Source organism: Panthera leo, chromosome C2, assembly GCF_018350215.1.
Source record: "Panthera leo isolate Ple1 chromosome C2, P.leo_Ple1_pat1.1, whole genome shotgun sequence".
NCBI lineage: Eukaryota > Metazoa > Chordata > Mammalia > Carnivora > Felidae > Panthera > Panthera leo.
The window spans coordinates 152,420,961-152,432,692 of record NC_056687.1 but is presented as its reverse complement, the minus strand read 5'-3'; the positions used below and the strand labels follow the sequence as shown (position 1 = coordinate 152,432,692).

At 45.2% G+C, this 11,732-nt stretch overlaps 1 protein-coding gene across 6 annotated transcripts in view; it reads left to right on the top strand.

Moving 5' to 3' along the window:
- The first annotated feature begins 932 nt into the window (after window positions 1-932).
- Window positions 933-11,732, top strand: part of CTDSPL (CTD small phosphatase like) — a 121,235-nt gene continuing 110,435 nt past the window's right edge. For all 6 annotated transcript variants that reach the window (XM_042954705.1, XM_042954704.1, XM_042954703.1 and 3 more), the window contains exon 1: window positions 933-1,028. In XM_042954705.1, coding sequence (XP_042810639.1) covers window positions 950-1,028 — 79 coding nt within the window. In that variant the 5' untranslated portion in view covers window positions 933-949. The remainder of the gene's footprint in view (window positions 1,029-11,732) is intronic.

The following is an 11,732-nucleotide window of genomic DNA, read 5'->3' as shown; positions in this document are numbered from 1 at the left end:
CCCCGCACCGGGACGCCCCTCACCCAGCATCTCCCCCCAGACACCCCCACGGAACACCCTCCCCCCCCCCCCCCACATATTCCTCCCCCGGCCTCCTCGCGGTAAACATCCCTCCTCAGGGCCCAAACTCACTCCCGCAGCCGTGCGAGCCCCCCTCGGCCCCCGGGTCCCACAGTGCACACCCCCTCTGAACCCCACCCGCACGCCCGCAGGCCCCCGCTTAGCTCCCAGCGCCTGCCAGGCTCCCCGCACCTCTTCCCCCAGCCCCGGGCCCCTCGCATCCACCGCCAGAACCCCGCCGAATCTCCCGCACCGCGAGCCCTGCGCCCCAGTCCTCCGCCCGAGACCCCCTCACGCACACGCGCGCGCGCGCACACACATACACACACACACACACACACACACACACACACCCCGGCGCGCACGCCCCTCCCGCCCTCCACTCACCCCTCCGTCTCACCCCGCACCCCTCTCCCCTCGGGCCCGGCGGGCAGCGCCGGGGGCGGCGGCGGAGGCCGGTCCCCGGGCCGGGACACACCCACCCGCCCGCCCTCCTTCTTTCCCTCGCTCCCTCCCTCCTTCCCGCCCGCCCTCCCGCCCTCGCTCGGCGCTCGCTCCTTCCCCCTCGGCCGCTCCCGCTTCCCGCGGCGCCGGGCCTCCCGCTCCGCCTCCCCGTGCGCGGCTCTCCCGGGCGCGGCTCCGGGGTTCATGGTGACGAGGCGGCGGCCGCTCGAGCCCAGCGGCGGCGGCGGCGGCGGCGGCGGCGGCGGGAGCTGGGGCGCGGGCCCGGGCCGCCTCTCCCTGAGCGCGGGGCCGGGCGGCGGGCGCGCCCAGGCGGCGGCGGCGAGCGCCCCCCCGGCCCGCGGCCCCGCGCGCCCCCCGCGCCGCGCCCCCGCGCGCCTGGCTTGCGGGGGGCCGGGCCGGCGGGCGGACGCCGCGCCGCGCACCCATGGACGGCCCGGCCATCATCACCCAGGTGACCAACCCCAAGGAGGACGAGGGCCGCGCGCGGGGCGCGGGCGAGAAAGGTGAGCAGGGGCGCGGGTGGGCGGGCGCGGGCGGGGGGCGGGCGCACTCCCCGCGCCGCAAGAGTTGGCTGCCGCGCGCCCGCACGGGCCTGGGGGAGGGGTGTGCCCGCGCAGGAGGGTGCGTGGATGTGGGGGTGAGCCCGCAGGCGAGGCTGTGAGCGGGTGGCGGTGACCCTGACGCGCTGCGAGTTTAGGTTTGCGCTCCACCAACGGAGAAGTTGTGAGCGTGTGTGTGCGTGTGTGTGTGTGTTGCTGGCAGGTTGTGAGTGCTTGTGCCCTTTGGGTTTTGTGTGTGCATGAGACAGAGAGGTGGTTCAGGGTGTGTGCGTCTACCAGAGAGGTGCGGAGGATGCTGTGCACCTGACAGGTTGTGAGTGCGTGTGTGTGCACTTAAACGTGTGTGTGCGGACACGCCAACTGAGATTGTAGGGGTGTGTGTGTGTGTGCACCTCTCGCAGAGGTTGTGAGTGCGTGTTCTCCTGCCAGGCCATGAGGTTCTGTATCTACCTTATGTGCAGGTTTGTATGTAGCCAAGAGGTTGTGGAGTAAGTATGTGTGTGTGTGCATGAGCGTGAGCCTGCAGAGAGGTTGTGTGTGTGTTCCCTACTGACGGGAGTTTGTGTGTGTGCATGGTGTGCCTACACCACCAGCTGGCAGGTTGAATACGCTGTGTCCATGGACTGGAAGGTTGTGTGTGTTTGTGCACTCACGCGAAGGCTGTGGCCTGTCTGTGCCATATGTGTGCACCAGTGAGGCCGTGTGCCTGGGTGTTTTAGTTGGTTGTGCAAGTGCTGGGGAGGTAAGGGGGGGAGGCATTGCCTAAGCCATTCCCCCTTTTTCGACTTCTGGTCTCAGTGACAACAGCCTTTTGGGAGTGTCTGCTTGGTGTGATGCTCCCTGGGCCCTTTTAGGGCCGACCTCTAACACAGACTCAGGGAGCCCTTAGGGTGCCGGGTGTGTCCCTTCTCTCTGTGCTGCAATGCCTGGTTTGGTTTTAGCACATTTGACCCCATCACCCACTTTTGTCTCCTCCTCATTCTTTTTCTTTGTGCCTCTGCCCCCCTCTGAGACTTGATGTCCCCCTTTCTTATGTGCCCTGCTTATTGTCCCTCTAGTGAGTTGTCCTGAGGTCTTTGAAGGGCCAAGGAATCTGGCTTGGTCTGTTTAGGTGACTAAAGCCTGCCTCCCTCTCTTCCTGCTGTGCCCCCCCCAAACACCTAGACTGATGTCAGGAGCAGCCCACAAGGACACCCTCCCCCCACCCAGCCTAGCCTGGCTACTGCCAACTCTGGGAAAGAATCAGATTTCTTTCCATGTGTTACGACCCTTGCTGTGCCAGCGGGGTAAGGGGTGCAGCCCATCTGAGGAAGTGGGGTGAAGGTGGGAGGAGACAAGCCCCTGTCTCTTTCCAAGCAGGGACCACTGGGCAGGCCCATCAGAAAAGGCAAGAAACCGCCAGAGGGACCCCCAGATTGGGGATTTGTCAACCCATTTGCACTTTTCGTAAACCAGGAACATTATGTGTCTGCAGACGTGTTTTCTTTCACGCGGAATTAGAAATCAAACTCCCCCAGGCATTTTTCTGTGCCTAACAAAGTAGCTACAAAACTAAGCGAAGAGGGTGCTTCAGGTCCATCTGTATGTCTCTTTGGGCCCAAGTGGGCAACACTTGTTCTGACCTTTCTGCCATCAGGACTGTCAGTTGGAGCCCTGGCCTGTGGGCTCTGGGCCGGGTGTGTCCTCTCATCGAAGGTTTAGTGGGAGGCACGAAGGTGGTTTGGTGCCTCTGCTTCTCACCCACTCTGGATCGAGTGCTTTGCGTGATGCTTTGCCAGAGCGAGAATCCACAGCTGTTGTGAAGAGAGGTGTGGCATAAAGCAGGGAAATATTTGTCAGGACCTTAGCCCTCCTGCCGCCCCCAACCTGAGTCTAGGAGTGGGGTCCTCCCCAACACTCTCTCTTCCTCTAGCTGCTAGGCTTTTTAGAGTCAATCTATCCAAAATCCAAGCCACGCACAAATCGTCAAGGACGGTGCTTATTCTATTCAACCTGTTTACGTTACTTTTCATGGGGATCTTTTATTATCTTTAACAGCTTATTTTGTTTGTTTTCTAGTGTCTGGCTGGCTGATTGTTATCTGATTAGGCCAATACTGGCTGCTCGGGGGTGGGGTGGCTAGCCAGTAGATTCTTCTTGCCGAAACATTAAATAATACTTGATTCAGTTTTTCACTTTTAAGAAATGGAAAAAAATTGGTCAGTTACGACATGGCAATAAACTTCAGAGCCAAAATTTGGAACAGCTTCTTCATACTCGTACATCACTAAATAGGTTCGGCGATGTTTCTAGCTTAAGCATGTTGATCTGTTTAGATGGGCACAATATATTTTACATAATTTTAATTTTAGGTAAACACTTAACCACTTTGTTTTTATTTGTGGGGCCTGGAATGTTGTAAGATTTTGTGGGAGGAAAGAGACATACTGTGGGTTTTAAAAAAGTTTACTTTATCATTTATTCTGTAAAACAGGAATAGTAATGACTGCTTTTGTGTTTGATAGGAGGGTTAAATGAGATGATGTATGTTAAACCTTTCTTTAGGTATGGATTTGTAAAACGAAGAATAATAATACATAAATACTCAACGTTGGCTCTGGTGTTTTGCACGAGTTGAATTACTCCTTGACACATTGCCACGTGGTGGTGCACTCCTTGGAGACGACTGTCACGATTGCCACCAACAGCCTGGCCTGTCAGGGAAGATTTATTTCTTAGCTGTGTTTGATTTGGTTGACAGTATAAAGATGCAGAGACAGATTTCCCTGTTAGTTCAACTCAGCCTGCTTTGCTGTCTAGACATTTACTCTTACAAATCAATAAGAAAGGTTAGTACGGTGGAAAAGTGGACAAGCTCATGAACAAGGAAGTCCTAGCATAGAAGAGCCAATCTGTCCCATAAATGTATGAAGTGATGCTCTACTTCATGTGACATAGTTGCATGCATCAGCTCGGTTAAGCACTTAAATGACAACATTCAGAGTAAATAAAAGTTTTGGGAAATGGATACTCTTACAGACTTTTGTTGGAGAATACAATCAATACAGACTTTTTAGAGGATAATTTAGCACTGAATTGTTTAGGAACCTTTCTGGCTGCAAGTAACAGACAACTGGGCTTAGCCTAGGGCGTAAACCAATAGGATTTTATTCCCACACAGCTAACAGTCTGGAGGTAAGCTCCTGCTGGCTTTGGTTCAGCAACTCCTTGGTACCAGGCCTGACATCACCATGATTCTCTTGGCTTCTGTTCTTGTTGTAATGTAGCTGCCACCCCTCCAAACACCACAGCCACCTTCAGGGCAGAAAACAGCGACAGTCATGTCTGTCCCTTTTACCTGGAAAGCAAAAACGTTTGAGGACTGGTCAGCAAACTTTGCCGATGTTTATTTAGCAAGAACTGGGTCACATGGCCACCCCTAGCTGCAAGCAGAATGAGTTTCCAGCTTTTCCAGCCTTTGTTATGGGAGGCAGGAGATGATTAGAAATAGGTGGGAACAAAGTGTTGGTTCAGCCAATCAGCGATGTTGGCCCTATCTTCAAACTTGTAGTTCTACTTCTGGGTGTTTCTCCTGGAGAAGTGCCCTCGTATGTGATCAAAGAAACACGTACAGGAATTTTCACTGATGGGTACATTGCTTGCAGTAGCAAAAAATCCATTCTGAGTTCACTGTTTTATAAGATGAGAAATTTAGGTTCAGTTTTTTGCTGTTGAAGCAATTAGACATAAATTGTTGGAAAGGCTATCCTTCCTCTTTTGAATGTCCTTTGTATCTCTGTCAAAAATCAGTTCAGCATATTAGTGTAGATCTCTTTTTTAAAAAATTTTTAAAATTTTTATTTATTTTTGAGATAGAGACACAGAACGCAAGCAGGGGAGGGGCAGAGAGAGAGGGAGACAGAATCTGAAGCAGGCTCCAGACTCTGAGCTGTTAGCACAGAGCCGGACCTGGGGCTCAAACCCACCAACTGTGAGATCATGACCGGAGCCAAAGTCAGACACTCAACTGACTGAGCCACCAAGTCCCCCCTGTGTAGGGTCTCTTGTTCACTGATCCACCATAGCTATGTAGTAAGTCTTGAAATAGGATGGACTGATTTCTCCAATTTTTTGTTCTTTTTCAAAAATTATTTTAGCTGTTCTAGTTCTGTTGTTTTTCTATATGCATTTTACAATAACCTGGTCTGTATCTACAAAAGATCGTGCTGAGATTTTGATAGGAATTGAATTTAACTTGTATATAAATTTGGGGAGAACTGACATCTTTACTATGTTGAGCCTTCTAATCCATGAACACGTTATGTTTCTGTGCTTATTTAGACATTCTTTGATTCTTTCATCAGAGTTGTATAGTTTTCAGCATACAAGTCCTGTTGATGTTTTGTTAGACTAACACTTAAATGTTTCTCTAGCTTGTTTTAAGTGATCATATTGTACTTTTAATTTTGGTCCAAGTGTGCATTGCTATATAGAAATAGAATCGATTTTTGTATGTTTGTCTCATATCCTGTGACCTTGCTGAGCTCACTTATTAGTTGTAAGAGGCTTTGTAGATTTCTTGCAGTTTTTTACACAAACATATCAAATAAGAACATTTATATTTCTTCATTTCTGATTTGTATGCTTTTCTTTTTCTTGCTTTATCGCACTCACTAGAGTGTTGAATAATATGTGGGGAGATTGGACAACCTTCCCAGTGGGAAACCATTCGGTCCTTTACCATTAAATATAATGTCAGCTGTAGGGTTTGTTTTTTTTTTTTTTTTGATGTCTTTATCAGGTTGAGGAAGTTTCCCTGTATTCCTATTTTTCTGAAAGCTTTTAGCAAGAATGGATGTTATTATTTTTGGGTAGTACCTGGGTAGCTCAGTCTGTTAAATGTCTGACACTCGATTTCGTTTGGATCAGGTCATGATCTCCTGGTTCATTCGTGGATTTGAGCCCTCCATCGGGCTCCCCAGTGACAGTGCGGAGCCCTCCCATGCACTCTTTCAAAATAAATAAACTTTAGAAAAAATTTTTAAAAGGATGTTATTTTGTTGTGTAATTTTTTTGCATCAACTGATATCGTCCTGTGAGTTTTGTCTTTAGTCTGCTAATGTGGTAGATTACATTGATGGATATTGTTAAGAGTTTTTACATCTGTATTCATGAGTGATATTTGTCTGTAGTTCCTTTTTTTTGCATCGTCTTTATCTGTTTTGGTGTCAACTTCACAAAATAAATTGGGAAGTGTCCTCTCTTCTTTTTTCTGGAAGAGATTATGCAGAATAGGTGTTAAGTCTCCAGTGAAATCATCTGGGTCTGGAGATTTCTTTGGGGGAGAGTTTTTAATTACAAATTTAATTTCCTTAACAGTTATAGAGCTATTCAAATAATCTCTTTCACGTTGGCTAAGTTATAGGTGCTTTTTTTTTTTTCAAGATTTGACTATTTCATATAAGTTGTCAAACTTATGTGTAGAGTTGTTCATAATATTATTCTCATATTATCTGGTTCCTGTAGGGTTTGAAGTGATATACTCTTTCATTCCTGATATTGGTAATTTTTGTCATTCTTGCTATAGATTTCTCCGTTCTCTTGATCTTTACAAAGAATCGGGTCTTTGATTCATTAATTTTCTCTATGCTTTTATGTCTTCAACTTCAATGATTTCTGTTCTTTTATTATTTCCTTCCTTTTGCTCGATGTGAGTTTATTTTGCTCTTTTTTTCTTGGTTCTCGAAAGGGAGCTTAGATTGATTTGAGACTTTTCTTCTTTTCTAATGTATGCATTTAGTGCTACAGATTTTTCTCTTAACACTACTTTTGCAATGTCCCACAAATTCTGATGCTACATTTTCATTTTCACTCAGTTCAATGTATTTTTTAAAAATAGACTTTATTTTTTTAGAGCAGTTTCAGGTTCATGGCAAAATTGAACAGAAATTAGAGTTCCCATGTGACACTGACCCCACACATGCACAACCTCCCCTGCATTGACACATTATTATCACCTGAAGCCCACAGTTCACATTATGGCACACTCCTGGTGTTTTACATTCTGTGGGTTTTGACAAATGTGTAGGGACATGTATCTACCATTGTAATGTCATACAGAATCGTTTCCCTGCCCTTAAAATCCTCCCTGTTCTATTTATTCATTCCTCCCTTCCTGCAGCCCCTGGCAACCACTGATCTTTTTACTGTCTCCCTAGTTTTGCCTTTTCCAGAATATTACATAGTTGGAAATCATGCAGTATGTAGCCTTTTCAGATTGGCTTCTTTCACTCAGTAATGTGCATTTAAACTTCCTCTGTTTCTTCCTGGCTCATTTTTTTTCTAGTACTGAATAGTATTCCATTGTATGCATGCACTGTAGTGTGTCCATTCACCTACTAAAGAACCTCTCAGTTGCTTCCACGTTTCAGCAGTTGTGAATAAAGCTGCTATAAACATCTGGGTACAGGTTTTCCTGTAGACACAAGTTTTCAGCTCATTTGGGTAAATAGCAAGGAGCACCATTGCCGTCTAGTGTGGTAGGAATATTTTTAGTTACGTAAGAAACTGCCAAACTGCCTTCCAAAGCGGCTGTATCATCTTTAGTTTTCAGAAGTTTAGTTATGATATGTCTTGGTGTGGATTTCTTTGGGTTTACCCTGTTTGGAATTTGCTCAGCTTCTCGAATTTGTAGAGTGTGTCTCTTGCCAAATTTGGGACGTTTTCAGCTATTATTTCCTGAAATGCTTTTTCAACACTGCCATGTCTCTTCTCCTTCTGGGACTCTAATGACACAAATATTAAAATCCTTTGTTATAGTCCATGGGCTTATCAATGCTAACTATTCTTTTTTCGTTTCTCTCTGTTGGTTCAGATTGGATAATTTCTGTTGTCCTGTCTTCAAGCTTTTTTATTTGTTCCTAGTTCCCTCCATGCTGCTGTGTATCTCCCATCCACTGAGATTTTTATTTCAATTTTTGTATTTTTTGGTTCTAAATCTTCCATTTAGTTTTTCTTTCTATCTTGTATTTCTCTCCTGAGACTTTCTATTTCTTTGCTGAAGCTTTTTATTTTCCTCATTTGTTTTAAAGTGCTCCTAATTGTTTTTATCATAGCTTCTTTATTTTTTTCTTTTTTTAAAATTTATTTTGAGAGAGAGAGAGGGGGAGAGAGAGAGAACTCAAGCAGGGGAGGAGCAGAGAGAGAGAAAGAGGGAGAGAGAATCCCAAGCAGGCTCTTGATTTCCAGCCCAAATCAAGTCAGATGCTTAAGCAACTGGGCCACCCAGGTACCCCTCATAGCTGCTTTAAAATCTTTGTCAGAGAAGTATGGCATCTCTGTCATCTTGGTGTTGGCATCTATTGATTGTCGTTTTTCATTCAATTTGAGAATTTCTAGTTCTTGATGTAAGTGAATTACAATTGAAATCTTGACATTTTCATACTATGTTATGAGTCTCTGGATCTTATTTAAACCTTCTGCTTTATTTGGTTTTCTCTGAAACTGCTCCAGCAGAGAACGGAGGGGAGGGCACTGTCTCATTATGCCAGATAGATGTAGAAGTCCAGGATCTCTACTTGGCCTCTTTTGACACGCTGCTGTGCAGGGAGGGAGTTTTCAGCTCCCACATGGTCTCTACTGAACTGCATTCGGAGTGGTCTCATGCCACTGGGTGCTGGGAAACCCCTGCCTCCTCCTGTGCCTCCTCTGGCACCGCTCCAGTGGGAGGAGGGCTTCCTTACTTCTAGGTAGGGATGGAAGTCCAGGCTGGCCACATGGTCTCCACTGACACCTCTGGGAGACAGGGGAACTCTTTACCAGTTGTCAGGTTTGGAAGTTCCTGCTCCCTACTTGGCTTTCTCGGACACTACCCTGGCCTCCTAACACCCTGATGAGGGTGGAATTCTAGGTACTCAGCCAGTTTTGCTGGCACGGGTGAGGAGGGGTGTGTGTGTGTGTGTGTGTGTGTGTGTGTGTGTGTGTGTGTGTGGTGATTGGCTGCTGTAGAGCAGTTGTTGTCTGAAAGTTTTGTGTGTTGCCAGACTATCCCTTTCCTGGTCCCTTAGTTATAAAGAGTAGTCTTTGGAGGGAACTCCCGTCTGCAACTGTTGGTGTTCGCCTTACCACCTTCTTCAGCTAAGTCTGGGCTGTTAGAAAAAGAAACCCCAGAGATCACTGCAATGTCATTTTAAGTTTCAGAGCCCCTAGCTGGTCTGTCTTCTTCCACCTTTCAGAATCTTATGTTTACTTTATAAATAGTGCCCAGGGTTTTTAGTTATACTTAATGGAAAGAACCAGAAGTATGTCTACTCCATGTTCCTGAAAGCAGAAGTCCCCTGATTGACTTTTAGACCGCTCCAAATTAAGTGTTTTAAGGAAGACTGGAGTTGGAAAGTTGTCATTTTCAAGGTTTATTTCAACATTGTGCTTATGATCAATGTAAAAGTCAAAGTGACTTAGTGCTTTAAGAATCTTGATTGCCCCCTAAAAAGAGAATGATAATTAATTCAGTGGGAAATCAAGGCTAGATCAGTAGGGCTTCAGTGACAATTGTTGTTTAAACAACCTTAAAAAAATGCTTCCATAAGCTTTGGTCTTAACACCAGAATTTTTTATCAGAGTTCATAGTATCCTGATTTAAATATATTTTTGATCTAATATTCCATTTGGTTGGCAAGCATGTTTAAACTTCTGTCTCTCATTTAATTTCTCAAGCAAGAAAGCATCAATTTAAGTCAATAGAAATGTCTTCATAGGATAAACACAAAGGAGCTCATCTCTGGATTTAGCACTCATGACCACCACACATGGCTTGCTGGCCAGTGACTGGAAAAGTCTGCTTCCAGCCTGACTGCTCTGGAAGGAGGTTTTAGAGCTTCAGGAACTTGTCCCAGACCGTACTTGACTGGCACGTCCAGGTTGGAGAGGAACCCCATTTGGAACGGACTAGGTTTTCAGGAGGGACCACAGAGCTTCGAGCTTAATTCCGACATAGGTGTATGTTCGTATGTGTTTACTTACCTACTTATCTGTCTTCCAGTTTTATTAAGATATGATTGACATACAACACTATTTAAACTTAAGTTGTACAGCGTGATGATTTGACGTGCATACATGTTGTGAAATGATTACTCCAGTAAGTTTAGGGTGCATCCCTCACCTTGTATAGTTACAAAACAGAAAAACCACCTTTTTTGTTCTTATGATAGGAACTTTTGGGATTTACTCTCGAGCAACTTTGAAATATACCCTACAGCAGTGTTGACTGTAGTCATCATGTTGTATGTTACATCTCTGATGCTTGTTTATCTTACAGCTGGAAGTTTACAAGTTTGTACTTTATGGTCACTTCACCCAGTCCCCCTCCCCCACTCTGCCTCTGGCAACCACAAATCTGATCGCTTTTTCTGTGAATTTGGTTTTTTTAGATTCCACGTATAAGTGAGATCACACAGTATTTATTATTTTTGTCTGTCTGACTTATTTCACTCGGTATAATGCCCTCAAGATCCATCCCTGTTGTTACAAAGGGCAGGATTTCCTTCTTTCTTATGGCCGCGTAACATTCCATTGTATAGGCATACACCTGGTCTTTATCCATTCCTCTATTGATGGACACTTAGATTGTTTCTAAGTGAATAATGCCGCAGTGAACATGGGGGTAGGGAGGGCAGGTGTCTCTTTGAGATAGTGATTTTGTTTCCTTTGGATATATACCCAGAAGTGAGGAAAAGGCCTTGGTCTCTTTTACTGATGTGGAGGGTAGGGGAAGTAGGATACATGTTGCAAGTAGATTCACTGGGTCTTTTCAGCCAGGAACCGGCAGAAGTCAGGATATACTCTGGCGACCAATGATTCTAGATTTAAATGTACGTATATAGTTTTAATATATGTTTTTTTCACTTGCTTTGTCAGTAACGTATGATGCCAAGGTCAGGGAATGTAAGGAGTCTCTTGGGTAATATTAAAGGCATAATATATACCTTCAAATTTATTTTCTAGAGCTTGATTTATCAGTCATTTAGAGTTTAGTATTTTTAATGACTTATCTTTCTGTTTAAAGTCTACTTTCTTTAAATAGTTTTCTTTCCTTTAATCTTTTCACATATATCCTCCTATCTTCACAAAGTGAGGATGCATATTCAGTGCTATATTTAAAATAAAATTAAGCAAATATTTGCTTTTATGGCTCTGCATAATGGAGCACTGGGTCAGGATGTGGACATTTTTGTATTGGGGATCAGGACTGAAAACACTGGTGGCATAGTTCTCTGAAAGCAGGGAATAATAAACACTGGTCTTTATGGATGCTAAGGATTATGTAATCACCTAAGTAATAGCTCATTTTGATTCTGAGTAGCTGCTTCAGTTTAAAAACTGAAAGGTTTCTTTGTAATTATGATTTGTATTAAGGCTCTTTGCCAGAATGTTTTAAAATCTTGGTACTTAAAAGCGCTTTAAAAACTGAAGAGAAGTGGCTTAGCACCTGATGCCCAATAGTGTTCTTACTTTTCATAGTTAGTATTTAACCCAGGCTTTAAATGTTTTTAGGGTCTCTTGAAGAACAAACTGTACCACCTTGTCAACATGGCTTGAATGAAACATAGCCTTTCAGTACCAGAAGTCAGTATTCCAATAAGAATTTATACTGTACTTTACATTGTACCT